Source organism: Sphaerodactylus townsendi, unplaced genomic scaffold (assembly GCF_021028975.2).
Source record: "Sphaerodactylus townsendi isolate TG3544 unplaced genomic scaffold, MPM_Stown_v2.3 scaffold_24, whole genome shotgun sequence".
In the NCBI taxonomy this organism is placed as follows: Eukaryota; Metazoa; Chordata; class Lepidosauria; order Squamata; family Sphaerodactylidae; genus Sphaerodactylus; species Sphaerodactylus townsendi.
The window spans coordinates 704,991-727,038 of NW_025950407.1; the positions used below are offsets into that span (position 1 = coordinate 704,991).

The window sequence follows — 22,048 nt, forward strand, 5'->3', positions numbered from 1 at the left end:
GCCCCTTGAAGACTGCCCAGAATGTTGAGTGCCGAGGGATCGCATAATTGAGTCTCACAATACTAGACCCAGGGGGCATTCATTGAAAATGCTGGGGGGACAAATAAGGACTAATAAAAGGAAACACTTCTTCACGCAACGTGTGATTGATGTTTGGAATAGGCTGCCACAGGAGGTGGTGATGGCCACTAACCTGGATAGCTTTAAAAGGGGCTTGGACAGATTGATGGAGGAGAAGTCGATCTATGGCTACCAATCTTGATCCTCCTTGATCTCAGATTGCAAATGCCTTAGCAGACCAGGTGCTTGGGAGAAACAGCCGCAGAAGGCCATTGCTTTCACATACTGCACGTGAGCTCCCCAAGGCACCTGGTGGGCCACTGCGAGTAGCAGAGTGCTGGACTAGATGGACTCTGGTCTGATCCAGCTGGCTTGTTCTTATGTTCTTAATTCTAGCCTTGCTTCCTCTACACTGGCTCCAGGTTTGCTTCCAGGCACAATTCAAAGTGCTGCTGTTGACCTTTTAAAGCCCTATATGGTTTGAAGGAGGCGTACCTTAAGGGCCACCTGCCCCCAAATAAAATTGCCCTTCTGCTTCAGTCATCCTCAGAGGTCCTATGTTGGGGCCCCTTGCCATCTGAGGCTAGCCAGGTGGGAACCAAAACATTCTGTAAGTAGATAAGGCCTTTTTAAAAAAAAAGTTGGCAGGCACTCCCGGCAATTCTAACAGTCCAGGTCAGACTACAGCCATGTTGAGATATCTGAAGGGATGCCATGTTGGTGAGGGAGCAAACTTGTTTTCTGCTGCTCCAGAGACTAGGACCAGGAGTCACGGGTTCAAGGGGAAGGAAAAGAGATTCCAACTAAACATCAGGAAAAACTTTCTGACAGTCAGGGCTGTTCGACAGTGGAATGCACTTCCTCGGAGTGTGGCGGAGTCTCCTTCTTTGGAGGTTTTTAAAGAGAGGCTGGATGGCCATCTGTCAGGAGTGCTTGGATTGTGTGTTCCTGCACTGCAGGGGGTTGGACTCGGGGGCCCTTGGGGATCTCCTCCAACTCTATGATTCCAGATAAGGCCTTTAAAAAAAAAGTTGGCAGGTAATTCTAACAGTCCAGGTCAGAATCACGGTGTAGAAGTTGGAAATGAGGAGAAGGAAGGTCGTAGCGCGTACCCTACGTAGCAGAGGCTGCTCCGGCTGCGGATGAAGCTGTCCATGGGACAGAGAAACGGGCCTGCATTCTCCGGTGCCATCTCTGACTGCACGAAGTCTGTAGGCTCTGTGGTCCGTCGTGTTCCCCTTGACGTGGGACTCGAGGCCGTAGCTTCGGTCTCTGGACACAACCAGGAGACCACTGGAAAAGAAAGCCGTGTTAGAGAATAGGGTTGCCAGCTCACCCCCTGGGGATGGGAGATTAGGGTTGCTTTCTGGTGCACTTTGAACCAATCATTTCTCGCAGGCTAAGCTACCTCACAGGGTGGTTGTTACGAGGGAAGAGAAGAGGTGGGGAGAGCCCTGAAAATGTACAACTGTAACTAGGGGTTGTACAACCATGTGTTTACCTGAACATTTTAAAAATAAACTAACACGTTACTCAATAATTATTATCCAGGGATACTTTACAGCAAGGCATGGAATTTGCATTTCTTAACTTATGTTAAGAAAAAGGCAAACTCTATGCTGGGGATCATTAGAAAAGGAATTGAGAATAAAACTGCAAAGATTGTCATGCCCTCATATAAAGCAGTGGTGCGACCGCACTTGGAGTCCTGTGTCCAGTTCTGGTCGCCGCATCTCAAGAAGGATATTGAAGAGGTAGAAAAAGTGCAGAGAAGGGCAACGAGGATGATTGAGGGACTGGAGCACCTTCCCTATGAGGAGAGGCTGCAGCGTTTGGGACTCTTTAGTTTGGAGAGGAGGCGGCTGAGGGGGGATATGATGGAAGTCTATAAAATTATGCATGGGGTAGAAAATGTCGACAGAGAGAAGTTTTTCTCTCTTTCTCACAATACTAGAACCAGGGGGCATTCATTGAAAATGCTGGGGGGAAGAATTAGGACGAATAAAAGGAAACACTTCTTCACGCAACGTGTGATTGGTGTTTGGAATATGCTGCCACAGGAGGTGGTGATGACCACTCACCTGGATAGCTTTAAAAGGGGCTTGGACAGATTGATGGAGGAGAAGTCGATTTATGGCTACCAATCTTGATCCTCCTTGATCTCAGATTGCAAATGCCTTAGCAGACCAGGTGCTCAGGAGCATCAGCCACAGAAGGCCATTGCTTTCACATCCTGCAGGTGAGCTCCCAATGGCACCTGGTGGGCCACTGCGAGTAGCAGAGAGCTGGACTAGATGGACTCTGGTCTGATCCAGCTGGCTTGTTCTTATGTTCTTAACTGCTGGCAGCAAACGGCAAAATGCAGTAATGGATGTCTCAGGTGTCAAAGTGCCAATATAACATTTTGATCGCTGTCTATAGTCCGTCTCAGAAAAAGATGTTAGCAGGGTTGTATATTCCTCCACCACAGAACTCAACATGCTGGATCTTCTTTGTTGTAGAATGCTCCGCCCAGGTCCTAGAGCCTACCTAGCCCTGCTCCCAACCATTTGTTTGAAAGTTTAAAAGTTAAAAAATACATGCTCTTGTATCAAAGTACGGTGCTCAGTAATGCACAAAATCATGATTTTGACAAAGCAGTGCATAAAAACAAAAGATAATTCTCAGATTCGTTCGGGACTATATTCTGACGTGGAAGCATACAATTTTCTTGACCACTGCACCTCCGCTAGCCATACTAACATCTTTTGATGAGACGGAGCATAGAAGCCCCCAGAGTTCTTTCTTCTCTCTTCGTTCCTGCTCCCGTTCTTACCTTAGACCTGAGCAAATGCAGATATTGGCCCAAGATTCAAGAAATCCCTCGATACTTCCCCGATAACAGCAATTCCCCTGCAACAGAGAGAAACGGGAAGTATAAACCACAGCCTCCGGCATCGGCATGTGAAGTTTGAGGCAAGCCCACAACACTCAACCCTGAAATCATTCTAAAACAGTGGTGGCGAACCTATGGCATGGGTGCCAGTGGTGGCACTCAGAGCCCTCTCTGTGGGCACATGCGCACAGAGTTCATCATGTGGACGTGGTGGAAAATCCCCCCCACACACACATCTAGGCTGGCCTGGGCCGCTGGGCATGACATGTAGGTAACCCTGTTAAGTGCTGTTAAACCCCACTGATTTTCATGGGAAGAACTTAAGCGCAATCCTTTACCTGGGAGTAAGCTCCGTTGCTGGCAATGGGGCTTGCTTCTAAACCCTCCTAGGGTCGTGATTCACCCATTCGAAGCGTTGCACGGTTGCTTCAAAGCAAAGCGACCGACTACCACCAAACTTACTCCCGAGTAATGCGCGCCTTGGAGCCATCTGTTTTTTCTAAACTAAAACCTCAGTATTCAGGTTAAATTGCCGTGTTGGCACTTTGCGATAAATAAGTGGGTTTTGGGTTGCAGTTTGGGCACTCGGTCTCGAAAAGGTTCACCATCACTGTTCTAAAAGAAGGTCAAAGTGAGAAGAATTCAGGTATCAGGAAAGATACGTTACAGCTGTGCTGGAAAGGTGGATGCATTTTGGAGTGTTTTAGCTATCAGATCCACAGAAAATCCTCTCCCCACAACAGACACCTGGTAAGGCGGGTGGGGCTGAAAGAGTTCTGAGAGAACTGTGACTAACCCAAGGTCGCCCAGCAGGAATGTAGGAGTGCGGACACACATCTGGTTCACCAGATAAGCCTCTGCCACTCAGGTGGAGGAGTGGGGAATCAAACCCGGTTCTCCAGATTAGAATTCACCTGCTCTTAACCACTACACCACCACTGGCTCTCCAGAGGTCATTTGTCTCTGTGTTATATCCCTGATATTTCTTGGAGGACTCCCATCCAGACACTGGCCAGGGTCTAGGACAGACCCCCTCCACACTCCACACAGGTTTGCTGCAAAACCTGATATCTGTCAATCAACCTAATATAGCTGGGGGGTTAAAATCCCCCTCAAATAGTAGAAGCAATGCCTGTCCCTTTAAGAAAACAATGTCCTCTGCAATAGCCATTGTGAGGGTTGCTAGGCAACGACAGCAGCATGGCCAGCTTTCAAGCCTTGGTTTCTGCCAGTAAAAGGCAAGGGGGAGGGCCCTTTTAAGGACCGTTTGAGGAAAGGCCCATTAGTGCCAGACCTGGCAGGAACCACTCCGTGACCTGACGTGACTTGCGTGACTCACCCAGGCCTGGCTGCTTGCTACTGTTCAACACTGGCCACCCCACAATAGGCAGTGTGGCGTAACGGTCAGAGTTTCAGACTAGAATCTTCAAGACCCAGGTTCAAATTCCCACTCTGTCACAGGAGCTCACTGGATGGCCTTGTGCCAGTTATGCATGCTCAGCCTCCCACCTCGCAGGATTGTTGTAAGGATAAAAACGGAAAGAAGAATGCTGTAAGCTGCCCTGGAGAACCCCACTGTGGAGAAAGGTGGGGTATAACGGAAGTAAATAAATAATAGATATAGCTGAAGACGGGCAGCAGACAGAGGAAAGCTGGCAGCCAAGTGGGGAAGAGCCAAGGAAGTAGGGAAAGGTTGCCAGCAGGAAATGATGAAATAGTGGTGGGGGATACCGGTGGACATGAGGTGGCCCCTGCAAGTCCTGGGATGTTACCACCATGCAACTCTGCTTAGTTCAGCAACCAGCGCCCTTCAACTGAAGAAGAAAGAGTCTCAAAGCAGTTTACGAACTCCCTTTCCCTTCCCACAACAGACACCTTGCGAGGTAGGTGGGGCTGAGAGAGTTCCGAAAGAACTATAATTCCGCCCCCCTCCCCACCCCAGCTTCTACCTGTCTTGTGTAAACTGCACAAATTTGTTTGCCCCTTTCTGTCTATAACGTTTCGGTCCTTCCATTAAATGCAACTTGTGATGAACGTGTCTTTAAACACAAAACAAAAAGTTTTTTTAAATTAATTATGCACGGTACAGCAAAAAGATAAGTCACCCTTTTTATGGTACCAGCAGTAGGAGACTTCCAATGAAACTGACTGACACTAGGCCAGACCTGGGCATTATACGGCCCGCGGGCCACATCCAGCCCGCCGGATGACCCTGACTGGCCCCCCTGCTGTGCTGGGGAGCGAGGTGTCTTTGAAGGCCCCGCAGAAGCTGGTTGCCTTGGCTGCCGGCTTCTGCGGGGCTTTCAAAAGCACCTCGCCCCCCTGCCTTTTGGCCCGGCCCTCCACAATTTTTTCTGTTTCTTATATGGCCCCATGGAAAAAATAATTGCCCACCCCTGCACTAGGCCCTCCTCCTTGATACACTGCAAATTAGCACATGGAACTCGGTGCCACAAGAAGTGGTTCACAACCACAAGCTCAACATACCTTTAAATAATATTGGGCAAATTCCTGGAGTAAAGGGAGCTAGAGCTATTGAGAGTCAGCGTGGCGTAGTGGTTAAGAGCAGGTGCACTCTAATCTGGAGAACCGGGTTTGATTCCCCGCTCTGCCACTTGAGCTGTGGAGGCTTATCTGGGGTACCAGATTAGCTTGTGCAGTCCAACCTGCGCCAGCTACAGGTGACGCCCAGGCTAGATGCAGGGAGTATTGTTAGGAACCTGTGGGCTCTCCAGATGTTCAGGAACTACAATTCCCATCAGCCTCTGTCAGCATGGCCAATTGGCCATGCTGGTAGGGGCTGATGGGAATTGTAGTTCCTGAACATCTGGAGAGCCGCAGGTTCCCTACCCCTGGGCTAGTGAGTCACAGTTCTTCGGAGCTCTCAGCCCCACCCACTTCACAAAGTGTTTGTTGGGGGGGGGAGTTTGTAAGCCCCTTTGAATCTCCTTACAGGAGAGAAAGGGGTGGTGGTGGATATAAATCCAACTCTTCTTCTTCTTCTTTACTGGGAGCTATTATGCACAGTGGTCCAAGAGATCCTCCATTTACAAAGGCAATCCACCTCGATTATCAGATTATTACACCAAAAACCCAACAGAGAAAACCATGAACAAACTCTGGAAAGAAATGGGCCTGAAGGAAGGCAGGTTTCTATCTATTTAGGTTTTTCACTATTTTGGTTTAGGCCGACGTCTGACACAGAAGACTTTTCACCCACAAAAACCTGGGCCCAGGATATTGCTCGTTTCTAAGATGCTACTGAACTCACACACATCATTTGTAGGATATGTCTCTGCTTCCTCTTTGCAGCCCTGCTCAAGGTAGCTCACAATTAATCAACTAGGATTTTAACAAGCACAGCAGGAGAATTCCACTGCCGGAAAACGCAGCCAGCGTCGAGGACAGAAGATAATAGCAGATATTTAGAGAGCCCATTTTCTCTAATTGCTCAAAAGTGCTTTTCAAAGTGCTCCGCGTATCTCCTCTTCAATACGATTATCAAACCAAAGGAACAAGGCACAGAAGTGGAATGTAAAAAGCCGCCCCCCCTTCTCGAAATCAAACCCACCCAACCGAAGAAGCCCCTGCGTGGGCAACCCGCAGCTCAAAGCGGTTGGGCGGTTGAAAACGCCGCTGCGGAAGAATCACAGCGACCTCACAGGGTTTTCAAAGGAAGAGACAAACAGAGGTTGGTTCGTTAGGTCCTTCCCGCCCAAACCTTTTAAAAAGTTGTGAGGCAGAAGATAAAACGTGTCCTCCATGGAGTTGTGTGTTGTTTTATTCCCCCTTTGGGTCCTGAAAACGTTTTATTTCCAGCCTCAAAAAGATTTCACTGAATCTCCTTTAAAAACAGTCCTTGAGGCTGAAAACGTTTTCAAAACGGCTTCACGGCTGTGCGATCAATTTAAGATGTTCCCCGCACGTCTTCCTCGGCGCCGTTTTCTTCGCTTAGGCTCCGCCCTCCTTCCATCTGTTTTTTTGAGCATTTTGAGCATTTCTGTGAGTTTTTAAAATTTTTGCGGGGTTGTAGGATTTGATACGTTGATTATACGACGGCAACGCAAGGCACCTGAAGTACTGAAGCATCACTTCGACAATAGGCTCAAAAAATGTTAGCCATGAATCATTTTGAGGGCATGAGTGAGGACATAAAAGAAGAAGACTTTGGATTTATACACCGCCATTCTCTCCTGTAAGGAGACTCAAGGGGGCTTACAAGCTCCTTTCCCTTCGTCTCCCCACAACAGACACCCTGTGAGGTAGATGGGGCTGAGAGAGTTCTGAGAGAACTGTGACTAGCCCAAGGTCACCCAGCAGGAATGTAGGACTGCAGAAACACATCCGGTTCACCAGATAAGCCTCTGCCACTCAGGTGGAAGAGCGGGGAATCAAACCCGGTTCTCCAGATTGGAATCCACCTGCTCTTAACCACTACGCCACACTGGCTTTCACAGTGAACTCTCCCAGCCCCACCTGCCTCACAAGCAGCGGTGGGATTCAAATAATTTAACAACTGGTTTTTTACAAGCACCAGTTTAACAACCGGTTCTGCCGAAGTGGTGCGAACCGGCGGAATCCCACCACTGCTCACAAGATGGGAAGAGGTCCGTTGCGGGCAGGGGAAGGGAAAGGAGTTTGCAAGCCACTTTGAGACTCTTTACAGGAGAGAAAGGTGGGGTGTAAATACAGGGGGACTGAACCCGTTTTCCAAACGTTTCAGGAGATTTGTGGCCTACCGTGGTTTAGCAACCCTAGACTTCCTTGGGGGGTGGGGTTTCCCAAGTACTTACGGCGACCCCGTCAGCTTTTCAAGGCAAGGGACAAAAACAGAGATGGTTTGATGTATTGTCGAAGGCCGGATTCAATGGGTTCTGGTGGGTTTTCCGGGCTGCGTGGCCGTGGTCTGGTGGATCTTGTTCCTAACGTGTAACAGACTTCCTTCCTTCCACCTAGGAAGATGCCAGCCTCAGCTGCAGGCGAAACGTTAGGAACAAGATCCACCAGACCGCGGCCACGCAGCCCGGAAAACCCGCCCAGAACCAGAGATGGTTTGCTCTTGCCTTCCTCTGTAGAGCAACCTGGGGCTTCCTTGGTCATCTTCCGTCCAAATAATAACTAGGACTGACCCCCGCTTAGCCTCCATAAACAAAGCGTCAAAGACAACAGTCGATTGATCCCCGGCACCTTACGCTAACAGAACAGACGGTGAAACTGTTTCAGGGCTTAAAATCTTTCAAAGTGGGGAGAGACATTTGGAAAAAGACGGGGCCAGTCCCTAAAAGCACAGGTGTCAAACTCGCGCCCCTCCAGATGTTCATGAACTACAATTCCCATCGGCCCTTGCCAGTATAGCCAATGCTCATGTTGGGAGGGACTGATGGGAATTGAAGTTCATGAACATCTGGAGGGCTGCGAGTTTGACACCTATGCCCTAAAGAATAGGTGTCATAACTTCTGGCCCTCCAGATGTTATGGACTACAGTTCCCATCATCCCCTGCCAGCATCATGCTGGCAGGGGATGATAGGAACTGTAGTCCATAACATCTAGAGGGCCGCGAATTTGACACCTGTGTTCTAAAGGGTTTCAAATATATTTTCACCAGATATTCACAATACGGTTAAGCCAACGATCCCACGCCATTTTCTCTCATATGTTTCTACTCAGCAATTAAGATCACAGAGGGAGGCCATCCTAACCGCCCTGTCAAAGAAGCTCATTTTGTGGGTACATGAGAACGGGCTTTTCAGTGGTAGCCCCATAATTATGGAACAACCTTCCCGCGGAGGTCCACCCCGCCCCTTCACTTTCTATCTTTAGCAGGCAGCTGAAGTCAAGTTTAATTTAGGACTGCCTACTTGGTAGAACAGGCTCCTGGGTGAGATCAGGGCCCTGCGGGACGTACAGAGTTTCCGCAGGGCCTTCAAAACGGACCTTGTATATGTTATATGTTGACTAAGTGTAAGACTCCCTGAGCCCGGCCTTTGGCTGGGGTAGAGCAGAATATAAATGTATTTTTGTGTAATTATTTTAGGTTTTATGCCGTTTGGAACCTGCCCTGAGTCCTTTGTGGGTGGGTAGGAGACAGACAGACAGACAGACAGACAGACAGACAGACAGACAGACAGACAGACAGACAGACAGACAGACAGACTTTCTAGCTAAGATCCTTGAGTGTAAACACCTGGAACAGCCAGAAATACAAACGCTTACCTCTGGGCGGGTTTGATGAATCGCCTTGGTTCCATTGGGAAGGTAATACGTCAGTCCCTTAGTACCCATCAGGAGTTCCCTGCCACAGGAAGACACAAATCAGCCCAGGTGGCGTTTCCACTTGGAAAGTTACGTGGACGAAGGGTCGATCATTAAAACAGGCAGGTATTCTTAGTTTCACTATGAGGCAGGTGGTGGACGGGGCCGTCAAGTTGCAGCCACCTCATGTCAACTGCGTAAGGTCGTCCTCGTAAGAGCCAGCATAGGGCAGTGGTTAAAAGCAGGTGCACTCTCATCTGGAGAACCGGGTTTGATTCCCCGCTCTGCCGCTTGAGCTGTGGAGGCTCATCCAATGAACCAGACTAGCTTGCGCACTCCAACCCAGGCCAGCTGGGCGACCTATGGCTAGTCTCAGTTCTTTGGAGCTCTCTCAGCCTCACCTACCACACAGGGTGTTTGATGTGGGGGGGGGGGGAGGGAAAGGAGATTTTAAGCCCCTTTGAGTCTCCTTATGGGGGGGGGGGAATATAAATCCACAGTCACCTTCTCCTTCTTCTTCATGGCAAGAAATTTACAGAAGTGGTTTGCCACAACTTTGCTCTGCGTAAGTCCTTGGTGGTCTCCCATCCTAGGACTGACCCGGGCCAACCCTGCTTAGCTTCCCAGATCTGACGAGATTGGGTTAGTCTACTAACACAAAGCAAGCAAATCGCTGGTCTCAGCGTCCTACTGTACGGGTTGGAAGATGGGAATAAAGTTCCTAATTATAGTCAAAGATAAAGAGTCATTCACACATCTTCACAAAACTCTGGTACGCGACCCAAAAGCTTGATATGGAATTAGATCAGGGGGGCTCCAGACTGAAACCCCGTCCTGCGATGAAAACTTGAGGCGTGACTCTGGGCCAGTCTCTCTCAACCTAACCTACCTCGCAAGGGTGTTGTGAGGGCATATTGCTACACATATTGCTGTTTTCTGGGCAATTTTAACTTTATCAGGCTGAGCACGGAAGCCAGGAGGGAAACTAATCACTCCTAATCAAATACCTTAGGAGCAGCAGTGGCGTAGGAGGTTAAGAGCTCGTGTATCTAATCTGGAGGAACCGGGTTTGATTCCCAGCTCTGCCGCCTCTGAAGCTTCGCCCGGTGGAGAGGCTTCCCTGAGGGAATTCATAGATTAGCCTGCTACACTCCCACACACGCCAGGCTGGAGTGATCCCTTGGAGCTGAGGTCACAGCTTCTCGGAGCTCTCTCAGCCCCACCCACCTCACAGGGTGTTTGTTGTGAGGGGGGAAGGGCAAGGAGATTGTAAGCCCCTTTGAGTCTCCTGCAGGAGAGAAAGGGGGGATAAAAATCCAAACTCTTCTTCTTCTTCTTCTTAAAAGTAGTTTGGATCAAAAGGCCATCGACATTTCATTTTATTTTATGATTTTACATTCTATGTTTTTATTACTATTGATTGTTTCCTGATTGCTTACTAGACCTATATGACAATCATTAAGTGCTGTACCTTATGATTCTTGACAAATGCATTTTCTTTTATGTACACTGAGAGCATATGCACCGGAGACAAATTCCTGGTGCGTCTAATCAACACCGCCAACAAAGATCTTATCATTCTATCTCTATCATTCATTCTAAAAACCCTCTTCCTCCATTTCCCCTCTGCAACCGGTACTTCAGGTAGAATGCCTATGACCATGGAGGTTCCAAGAGGCATCAAGGGTGGTGGCAGCTCATAGCTGCATAGAAAGAAACACACTGGATTGGACCAGTGGTCTCTCTTTTCCCTTGACAGACCAGGTGCTCGGGAGCAGCAGAAGCAGCAGCAGCAGGCCATTGCTTTCACATCCTGCAGGTGAGCTCCCAAAGGCACCTGGTGGGCCACTGCGAGTAGCAGAGAGCTGGACTAGAGGGACTCTGGTCTGATCCAGCTGGCTTGTTCTTATGTTCTTACGTTCCCAGCGCTCTAGTTCTAATGGGGGCCCAGCCCCTGGGAAACAGGCCCCTGAGGCAGGACACCCCCCCCCCCCAGCACCTCTGGTGTGCAGAGGTAAACTTCTCTTAACAAGGAAGCTCCATTATCCCTCTGAATACTTTTACAGTCCTGGCTCCGGCCTGGTGGAACAAGTTGCCAAGTGATGTCAGGGCCTGGCGGAAGTTGTGGCAATTCCACAGGGCCAGTAAGACGTGGCTGTTCCGCCAGGCCTTTCCCAACTAGCCAGCCGGAGTGAATGCCATTGAGCATCTCTTCGGCCACCGGAGGGGGAGGCGAGGCTTATTTCTTATCATCGAATTTTAATTTACTAATGTTGGCACCCAGTATTTCTATCTACTGGTTTTAATTATTTGTTGTACGTTGTTTTTAAAGTTTACTTGGTTGTTTTAAAGTTCAGTGTTGTAACCCGCCCTGGGGATAGGGCGGGATATAAATCTGAAAAAATACCTACCTACCTACCTACCTACCTACCTACCTACCTACCTACCTACCTACCTACCTACGGTTTGGGGAGGCAATCTCCCCCAACATCCTGTTTCCCAGTGGCTGGGCCCCCATTAGAACCAGAACGTTGGGCAAGTAGGACCCGGTCTCCAATCCAGGCTGTTTCTTTCTATGCGACTACCACCCACGATGCCTCATGGAACCTCCCCGTTCATAGGCAGTCTACCCTAAATACCAGTTCACGAGGGATAACAAAGAAGGGATGGCAGCTGCTTTCTGGCTTCCCAGAGGCACGCAGCCAAAACAGGATGTCAGAGGAGACAAACGTTTGGTCAGACGCAGCAACGGTCTTCCAGCGAGCCTTTCGAGCAAGCTATTTCCCACTCACCGATTCCGCTCCAAATCCACCAGGAAACGATCCCCTTCTGCCTCCAGAGCGATCCGCAACCGAGCCGGGAATCCATTCTGCCCCTGCCAATGAGAGACAAGGGAATCAGCCAGGGAGAGCATGCAAAATCATCACAGGGATTTCCGTTCCTTAACAGGGTTCGAGAGTTGGCGGTCCCAAAAAGATCACCCCGGCTTGGGAGGGGACCCCCACAACACCGTCCGGTTGCGCCCAAAACATGCTGCGCGGAAAGGTCACGTCGAGGGCAGGGCCGGGCTTCTTCGCCCCCTTGCTGGCAGGAAAAACCTCTCCCGGATTAGCTCATCGACCCCGTGGGGGCAAAGCAGTCGCACGGAGGTGTCTGCTCCTCCCCACCCCCCACCCCTCCACCCCACCCGGCGTTTCCTGCCCAACAGTAATAGAAGGAAATGCCTGGGAGACTCCCTACATCCGTGGGTCGGGCACGCAGCGGGCGAAGGCAGGGGGACCAGAGGAGATGAGCTCATTCCAACTGGCTCGTCTCGAGGTTGCGCCGGAGCAGCTGCGGGGCTCCCATTTCCAAGCATCACAGGGGCATTTTCCCCCCCTGCGGGTTCTGTTGCTTTAAAATATTAATGCCTCCCCGGCTCTTGACTTACTGATCCACGCGGCGGCAAACAAAAAACCAGTTCCCATCCCGGAGAGAAGACTTTGCCAGCAACGGAGAAGCATTTTATTATGATTTATTTAATTATTTGAGATTTGTATTGTCGAAGGCTTTCACGGCCGGAATCACTTGGGTGCTGTGTGGTTTCCGGGCTGTATGGCCGTGTTCTAGCAGCATTTGATATTTGAGATTTATTGATTTTATTTTGTGCTCTATTCGTATATTCATGTTCACCGGCCTGAGCCCTCCGGGGGAGGGCGGTATATGAATGAATGAATGAATGAATGAAAGAAAGAAAGAAAGAAAGAAAGAAAGAAAGAAAGAAAGAAAGAAAGAAAGAAAGAAAGAAAGAAAGAAAGAAAGAAAGAAAGAAAGAAAGAAAGAAAGAAAGAAAGAAAGAAAGAAAGAAAGAAAGAAAGAAAGAAAGAAAGAAAGAAAGAAAGAAAGAAAGAAAGAAAGAAAGAAAGAAAGAAAGAAAGAAAGAAAGAAAGAAAGAAAGAAAGAAAGAAAGAGGCCGATCGGCCAGCAAATGAAGCCACCTCCCAGTTTCCTCCTTGATCTGAGATTGCAAAGGCCTGAGCAGACCAGGTGCTCGGGAGCAGCAGCAGCAGAAGGCCATTGCTTTCACCTCCTGCATGTCAGCTCCCAAAGGCACCTGGTGGGCCACTGCGAGTAGCAGAGTGCTGGACTAGATGGACTCTGATCTGATCCAGCAGGCTCTTGCTTATGTTCTTATGTTCTCATACCCCTCAAGACCAACCAGTCAGTACGGCACAGCGGTTAGAGTGTTGGGCTAGAACCGGCAAGACCCCGGTTCAAATCTCCGCCTGCCGTGAAATTTACCGGGTGACCGAAGGCCACGTCTACCTTGCTACGTTGCTGAAAAGACCAACCAGAAAAAGGGCAATGGAAAAATGTACCCACCAAAATAACTAAGGCCCCTTCCGCGCGTGCAGAACAATACACTTTCAATCCAACTTCACAGTTGTTTGCAAGCGGATTTTGGAGAAGCGGAAAATAAGCTTGCTCCCTCTTTGACATGGCATCCCTTCAGATATCTAAACATGGCTGTCATGTCACCTCTTAACCTTCTCTTCACCAAACTAAACACACCCAGTCTCTCCTAAGTTTCTCCTCGTAGGGCAGTGATGGCGAACCTATGGCACGGGTGCCAGAGGTGGCACTCAGAGCCCTCTCTGTGGGCACACACAAACAGAGTTGCCCCCCACACACACACACACATCTAGGCTGGCCTGGGCCGCTGGGCTCGATTATTAGCATTAAACCTAAGACCTAGTTTTGGGGAAGCAGTGTAGGTAACCCTGTTAAGCGCTGTTAAACCCCACTGATTTTCATGCAAAGAAACTAAAGCTGGCGATCCTTTACTCTGGGAAGTAAAGCGGTTTAGCTGGCAATGGTGCTTGGCTTCCTGGAATGTAAACCCTCCTAGGGTCGTGGAAGAGTTGCATGGTTGCTTCAAAGCAAAGCCAACTACCACCAAGCTTACTCCCGAGTAACACATGCCTCGGAGTCAACCGTTTTTTCTAAACTGAAGCCTCAGTATTCGGGTTAAATTGTCGTGTTGGCACTTTGCGATAAATAAGTGGGTTTTGGGTTGCAGTTTGGGCACTCGGTCACGAAAAGGTTCGCCATCACTGGTTTAGGGGAACCTCTTTTCCTTCAGCTTGAACCCATGACTCCTGGTCCTCGTCTCTGGAGAAGCAGAAAATAAGCTTGCTCCCTCATCAACAACCCTTCAGATATTGAAACATGGCTATCATGTCCCCCCTTAACCTCCGTTTCTCCAGATTAAACCTCCCCAGCTCCTTAAGTCTCTCCTCCTCGTAGGGCGTGGATTCCAGACCTCTGACCATTTTGGTCGCCCTCCTCTGGACCCGTTCCAGCTTGCCAATATCCCTCTTGAATTGCAGTGCCCAGAACTGGACACAATATTCCAGGGGAGGTCTGACCAATGCAGAATAGAGAGAGCTGAACCGAGGACCTGCCGAACGCAAAGCAAGTGCTCAACCGCTCAGCTACAGATCCACCTAAGAATCATTAGAGGAAAAACCAGCAGAATCAACGGCAGACAAACGACAGTTCTGATGGAAATACAGACAAAGCATCTTACCAGAGCCGCTTCCTCCAATCTCAGGGTCCGGTTGCCCAGTAGGACCTTCGGCACAACGGGCCAGTGGCAGGACAGCTCACCCCACGGCTGCCAGACTTTGCCTTCTGCAACCAAACACAAGTAAAAAAAGGTGTCAGCTTTATTTCTTTTGTATGGTCGAAGGCTTTCACGGCAGGATTCAACTGGTTGTTGTGGGTTTTAAGAACATAAGAACATAAGAACAAGCCAGCTGGATCAGACCAGAGTCTACCTAGTCCAGCTCTCTGCTACTCGCAGTGGCCCACCAGGTGCCTTTGGGAGCTCACCTGCAGGAGGTGAAAGCAATGGCCTTCTGCTGCTGCTGCTGCTGCTCCCGAGCACCTGGTCTGCTAAGGCATTTGCAATCTCAGATCAAAGAGGATCAAGATTGGTAGCCATGGATCGACTTCTCCTCCATAAATCTGTCCAAGCCCCTTTTAAAGCTATCCAGGTCAGTGGCCATCACCACCTCCTGTGGTAGCATATTCCAAACACCAATCACACGTTGCGTGAAGAAGTTTATTAGTCCTAATCCTCCCCCACAGCATTTTCAATGGATTCCCCCTGGTTCTAGTATTGTGAGAAAAAGAGAAAAATTTCTCTCTGTCCACATTTTCTACCCCATGCATAATTTTATAGAATTCAATCATATCCCCCCTGAAACGTCTCCTCCCCAAACTAAAGAGTCCCAATCGCTGCAGCCTCTCCTCATAAGGAAGGTGCTCCAGTCCCTCAATCATCTTCATTGCCCTTCTCTGCACTTTTTCTATTTCTTCGATATCCTTTTTGAGATGTGGCGACCAGAACTGAACACAGTTTTCCGGGCTGTGCGGCCATGGTCTGGTAGATCTTGATCCTAACGTTTCACCTGCATCTGTGTAACACACTTCACTCTGTGATACGCCTCTGAAGATACCCACCACAGATGCAGGCCAAACGACGGGAACAAGATCTACCAGACCACGGCCACACAGCCTGGAAAGCCCACCACACCCAATGTATTTGTTTTATTTCTTGCATTTATATCCCGCCATATCTCCAAAGACTCAAGGTGGCATTCCCCATCTGAAAGGCCGGCAATTTGGGGATTACTACGTCACTGTGGGCTGTCTTTCTTTCCGTTTTGCACATGTGGAATTTGGCACTGGAACACCATTCCAATTCCTGAGGCGTTCCATCTTTTTTGGATGAAAAAGCAAGCTTCTAAACCCATCTCACTAACCCCTCAAGGGCTAAAATGTTTGGTATTTTGTCTGTTATTGGGTTTCCACGCCAGTGTTGAATTTGCCACTGTGGCACGACTCAGACCAAGAATTTGTGCATTTTAACAAGATGCTTCTAGCTCCCAAGTTCCACTGTTCCACTGAGTGGTTTCCTGAACTGTGTGGTCTCTGAACTGACAAGTACTACCTCAGATGGAGGAAACCGTGCGGATGGGTCCCCGAAGTAAGATGTGGGGGTTAGGAAGACCTTTCTACGGCCCCTTACGCACATGCAGAATAATCCATTTTCAATGTCCTTTCAAGTTGGATTTCAATGTCCTTTCAAGTTGAGGATTGTCATGCCCTTATATAAAGCAGTGGTGCGACTGCACTTGAAGTACTGTGTTCAGTTCTGGTCATCACATCTCAAAAAGGATATCGAAGAGATAGAAAAAGTGCAGAGAAGGGCAACGAGGATGATTGAGGGATTGGAGCACCTTCCTTATGAGGAGAGGCTGCAGCGTTTGGGACTCTAGTTTGGAGAGGAGACATCTGAGGGAGGATATGATTGAAGTCTATAAAATTATGCACGGGGTAGAAAATGTTGACAGAGAGAAATTTTTCTCTCTTTCTCACAATACTAAAACCAGGGGGCATGCATTGAAAATGCTGGGGGGAAGAATTAGGACTGATAAAAGGAAACACTTCTTCATGCAACGTGTGATTGGTGTTTGGAATTGCTGCCACAGGAGGTGGTGATGGCCACTGACCTGGATAGCTTTAAAAGGGGCTTGGACAGATTTATGGAGGAGAAGTTGATCTATGGCTACCAATCTTGATCCTCCTTGATCTGAGATTGCAAAGGCCTTAGCAGACCAGGTGCTTGGGAGCAGCAGCAGCAGAAGGCCCTTGCTTTCACCTCCTGCACGTGAGCTCCAAAGGCACCTGGTGGGCCACTGCGAGTAGCAGAGTGCTGGACTAGATGGACTCTGGTCTGATCCAGCAGGCTCGTTCTTATGTTCTTATGATTTTACTGTGCAGAATAGCAAAATCCACTTGCAAACAATTGTGAAAGTGGACTGAAAGGGCATTACTCTGCATGTGCGGAAGGGGCCCAAGAGCAGACATAGGAAGGGCGTTTGGAGTGTCCAGCCGCTGATAGTGCCCCCTTTATTCTCCTGTGTTTGGGGTCCCTTTACCATCTATGGGACATATCTTTCTTCCCCCCTCTTTGGGAGGGCTTTAATATGGGTTTTATTGTTGGACACCACTTTATTGTATTGACCGCTGTGTTTTAATTGAATGGGTTTTTGTTGTACGTGTTGTAAAGTTCTATTGTGCACCGCCCAGAGCCCTTCAGGGGTAGGGTGATATACAAAACCCAATAATAAAATAAAAAATAAAATAAAGGGGAAATGTGCAAGCATCCACCGCTGCATTCAGTCCAAACATACCTCTCTCTGCAGGAAAAGATGTACCGCTCTGCATGTCTGCAGCAACAGCAGACTATAATACCGGGTGCCAACTGGCTAGCATCTGTGCCATCACCAACCCAAGTGCATAGAGACAGACAGCCGGCCTCCCATCTTCAAAGGAGTCCGGAACTGCTTTCAGACACGTTTTAAAACAAAGCGCTGAAAATGTACCTCCCTTTGCGCACCGACATTTGAAAGAAAAGCAGACTTCTAAATATTTTAAAAGCAGACCAACAGGCGTTTCTGGAGCCAAAATAAAATGCAAGCAGGAAGCCGGCCTGATTCGGAGAAGGAGATTAACGGATACCTGAATCGCTCTTTCTGTCATTTCAACAGGGAAGCTGGGAGGAACCCAGGTTTGCTCTAATCCTCTTATATTCGCTCCAGGTGCAAATCCCTTTCGTTGTCTTTGCATTAACCCTTCTTCTGGAATGTTAGAGACCTGCAGATGTCGTCGTCAGTATTGCTTACTCAGACTGGAAGCAGTTCTCCAGGGTTCCAGGACTGGCTAGATCCGAAGACACAAGGGCCGCTTCTGCACATGCAGAATAATGCATTTTCAATCCACTTTCAACGCACTTTGCAGCTGGGTTTTACTGTGCGGAAGAGCAAAACCCGCTTGCAGACAGTTGTGAAAGTGGATTGAAAGTGCATTATTCTGCCCGTGCGGAAGGGGCCATGGTTTCCCATAGTGGCCAACCAAATACCCTCAAGAAATTCAAATGCTGGGCATCAAAGCAATACTCTTTCCCTAAGAGAAATGGAAGGGGCTAAATCTCAGTGGAATAGACTTTCTTTACCATACAGAAAGTCCCAAATTCAATCCCTGGGGCTTAAGCTTTTACCTGCGTCCATTCGTCCTTAAACTCGGATGACATTTTCACATTAATAATTTTTCTTAATTTTGCCATTTGGGGAAACCTGACTATTTTTACATGCCATTCTTGGATGGACGCTAATTCGCCTAATTCGTATTTTCTCCTGATCTGAAGGGGCCATGGGCTTGTGGCCGTGTTTCTCTATCAGGGATCCATGCAGGGCAAACACTGACAATTCCCCATCTGTGCACAAAGGAGACAAAAATGTCCCATTGTGCATTTTGTACTTGTATGCTGAATTAGCCCTTGGAACTCGCTGCCACAAGGAAAGCTTGGATTTATACCCCCCTTTCTCTCTTGTAAGGAGACTCAAAGGGGCTTACACTCTCCTTTCCCTTCCACGCCCCCCCCCCAACAAACATCCTGTGAGGTGGGTGGGGCTGAGAGAGCTCCAAAGAACTGTGACTAGCCCAAGGTTACCCAGTTGGTGTGTTGGAGCACACAAGCTAATCTGGTTCCCCAGATAAGCCTCCACAGCTCAAGTGGCAGAGCGGGGAATCAAACCCGGGTCCTCAGATTAGAGTGCACCTGCTCTTAACTACGACACCACATTGGCACTCAATAGCTAACAGAGGGAAAGTAAGCCTCCATGTTCAGAGGATGTGTACCTCTCTGAGTACCAGATCTGGGACAATGTGGAGGGGGTCCTGCTGCCTCAAGAGGAGCAGCAGTGGCGCAGGAGGTTAAGAGCTGGTGCATCTAATCTGGAGGAACCGGGTTTGATTCCCCGCTCTGCCGCCTGAGCTGTGGAGGCTTATCTGGGGAGTTCAGATTAGCCTGTACACTCCCACACACGCCAGCTGGGTGACCTTGGGCTAGTCACAGCTTCTCGGAGCTCTCTCAGCCCCACCTACCTCACAGGGTGTCTGTTGTGAAGGGGGGGAAGGGCAAGGAGATTGTCAGCCCTTTTGAGTCTCCTGCAGGAGAGAAAGGGGGGATATAAATCCAAACTCCTCCTCCTCTTCCTCTTCCAAGAAGCATCTGGCCAGCTATTGTGGGAGACAAGATGATGCACTAGAAGGGCCTTTGGTTCAATTCAGCCATATTCTTGGATGATTCCACTCATTTTGGCTTTTCTAGTGAGGCAAGAAGTGGGGAAATGGTGTGGTGGTTAAGAGCAAGTGGATTCTAATCCGGAGAACCGGGTTTGATTCCCCACTCCTCCACCTGAGTGGCAGAGGTTTATCTGCTGCACTCCTACATTCCTGCTGGGTGAACTTGGGCAAGTCACAGTTCTCTCTGAACTCTCTCAGCCCCACCTGCCTCACAAGGTGTCTGTTGTGGGGAGAGGAAGGGAAAGGAGCTTGTAGGTCACCTTGAGTCTCCTTACAGGAGACTCCAAATTCCTACTCCTCCTCTTCGGCACACGCTCTATTCTGGATTTAATTATTATTGGGGTGAGGATCTCAGTTACCTCAAATAACCTTGGACTAATCACATCTCTGTTCAAACTTTCTCAGCCCCACCTACCTCACTAAATGTCTACCGCAGGGAGGGGAAAGCAATTGTGAGTCGCTTTATGACTCCTTAAAGGAAGAGAAAAGCTGGGTATAAAACTTCTTCCAGGCCAATTTGCTCAATGTCGCAACCATCTGTGAATACAACGATGGCACGGAACCTCCATGCTCCGAAGCAGTCTACCTCAGAGCACCGCTTACTGGGAGACCAGCCCTGGAAGAAGACCTGTGGTCTTCAGGACCTGGCCGAGAACATCATGACCCCGTAAGGGTTTTTTCTACAGCATCAGCACACAGACGGAAGCACACTCCACCGCGCCCACAATGCTTTTTCAGGCAACCAAGAAAAGGCTTCCTCATTTGTGGCTTTCTGCAAAAGAGTCGGACGGGGCCCGTGCGAGCCGCGATTGAACCGATGTGCAAAAGAAGAAGAAGAGTTTGGATTTATACACCACCACCACCACCCCGAGGTGGGATCCAGCAGGTTCTCACCAGTTCCCGAGAGTGGGTTACTAATTATTTGTGTGTGCCGAGAGGGGGTTACTAATTGGGTCTGCTTTTCCGTTAGAAATCCCATTAGGTCCAAAAAGCATAAAGTCCTGTTGTTTCCTATGTGGCTGGTTAGCGAAGGTAGAAAACGGGATAATTCTCCCTGTTGGGCTGTTTTAAAAACATGTTTTAGAAATATGGTAAAGTCCCTTGTTTAAGGAAAGTCTCCTTCTTTTGATTTCTAGAAACAAAATTAAGTATTTGAAAGTGTTAAGTATTTGACAGGCAGTCAATTAGAGGAGAAGTCGTTGTTTCTGTTGGCAGTAGACGATAGGACTTGCTAGAATGAGTTTAAATTATGGACAGAAAGATACCAGCTGGAAATTAGGAACTTTTTTTCCAGTAAGAGTTTTTTACAGTAACAGAGAAATTATTAATGCCCCGTCCCGGAATGCCCGGCCACGCCCCCGTCGTGCCACGCCCAGCCCCATTGGCGCTACGCCACGGTTTGAATCCCACCACCATGGGAACCTGTTACTAAAATTTTTGGATCCCACCACTGCCCCCCCTTTCTCTCCTGTAAAGAGACTCGAAGGGGTTTACAATCTCCTTTCCCTTCCCCCCCCCACAACAAACACCCTGTGAGGTGGGTGGGGCTGAGAGAGCTCCGAAGAACTGGGACTAGCCCAAGGTTCCCCAGATAAGCCTCCACAGCTCAAAAGTGGCAGAGTGGGGAATCGAACCCGGCTCTCCAGGTTAGAGTGCACCTGCTCTTAACCACTACACCCCGTAGTGGCTTCAACGGCAAGGGCTTTGCAGACAGCCCAGGGCAGCTTTACGCACAACGGTTTGCTGGCGTAGGTGAGCAGGTGCGTTTGGTATCCTGAATCCGCAAGGTCCTTTCCTGTGTAAAACCGAAAGGCCTTTTCAAAGCACAGATGCTTTGAAGGCACCCTTACCGAGGAAATGATCCAAGTTTAGAAACTCTTGAAGGGGGGGTTGCAGACAATGATGTCACCTTCCTGCCGTCTCCAAAAGACGTGTGATGTTCACACAGGGCCAACTTATATAGTATAATAGAGTCGGAAGAGACCCCCAAGGGCCATCAAGTCCAACCCCCTGCCATGCAGGAACACACAATCAAAGCACTCCCGACAGATGGCCACCCAGCCTCTCTTACAAAACCTCCAAAGAAGGAGACTCCACCACTCTCCGAGGCAGTGCATTCCACTGTCGAACAGCCCTGACAGTCAAGAAGTTCTTTCTAATGTTTAGGTAGAATCTCTTTTCCTGCAACAGAATTGGTGGATCGAGATTGGAGTTCCCAAGGTGGAACTGGGTCAATGCAATTGGTACAAGATATATGTAACCTGACTGCTATATGTTACCACTGCCGTTCTGGGACATTCTGTTGCTTTTTGGCTTCACACCCTTAGTAGATAACCAGGCTTTCCCCTGACACTTTGGTGTCATGGGAAACGGGTCTGTTTCCATTGTCCTGTGGGGGACGCCAGGCGGCTCTATCTCTATCATCGACCTGGGGGCGCCTTGGATGTGCCCCACGGTTTTCTCTTGTCCCGAGACACCACCGAATTCTTTTCCCAGAGCTCAAGAGAGAACCCATTTTACAGACGCCAACCCAAGCGTACAGCAGAAAAGGGCATCTAATGGCTACTCGCCAATTAATTAAAAAGGAGCTCGGGGGCATCTTAAAGGCTGACAACGTTTGCAGTCATGGAAAGCGACGCCGAGTCTCCGCCGACTCCAGGCA

At 49.0% G+C, this 22,048-nt stretch overlaps 1 protein-coding gene across 1 annotated transcript in view; it reads right to left on the bottom strand.

The window, feature by feature from the left end:
* The window catches only part of ADAM15 (ADAM metallopeptidase domain 15), a 99,197-nt gene that overhangs the window by 69,489 nt on the left and 7,660 nt on the right, over positions 1-22,048 (bottom strand). The window contains exons 4-8 of the mRNA XM_048482863.1: positions 14,759-14,862; positions 11,982-12,064; positions 9,151-9,229; positions 2,876-2,952; positions 1,173-1,353 (exon numbers count right to left, since the gene is read on the bottom strand). Coding sequence (XP_048338820.1) covers positions 1,173-1,353; positions 2,876-2,952; positions 9,151-9,229; positions 11,982-12,064; positions 14,759-14,862 — 524 coding nt within the window. The remainder of the gene's footprint in view (positions 1-1,172; positions 1,354-2,875; positions 2,953-9,150; positions 9,230-11,981; positions 12,065-14,758; positions 14,863-22,048) is intronic.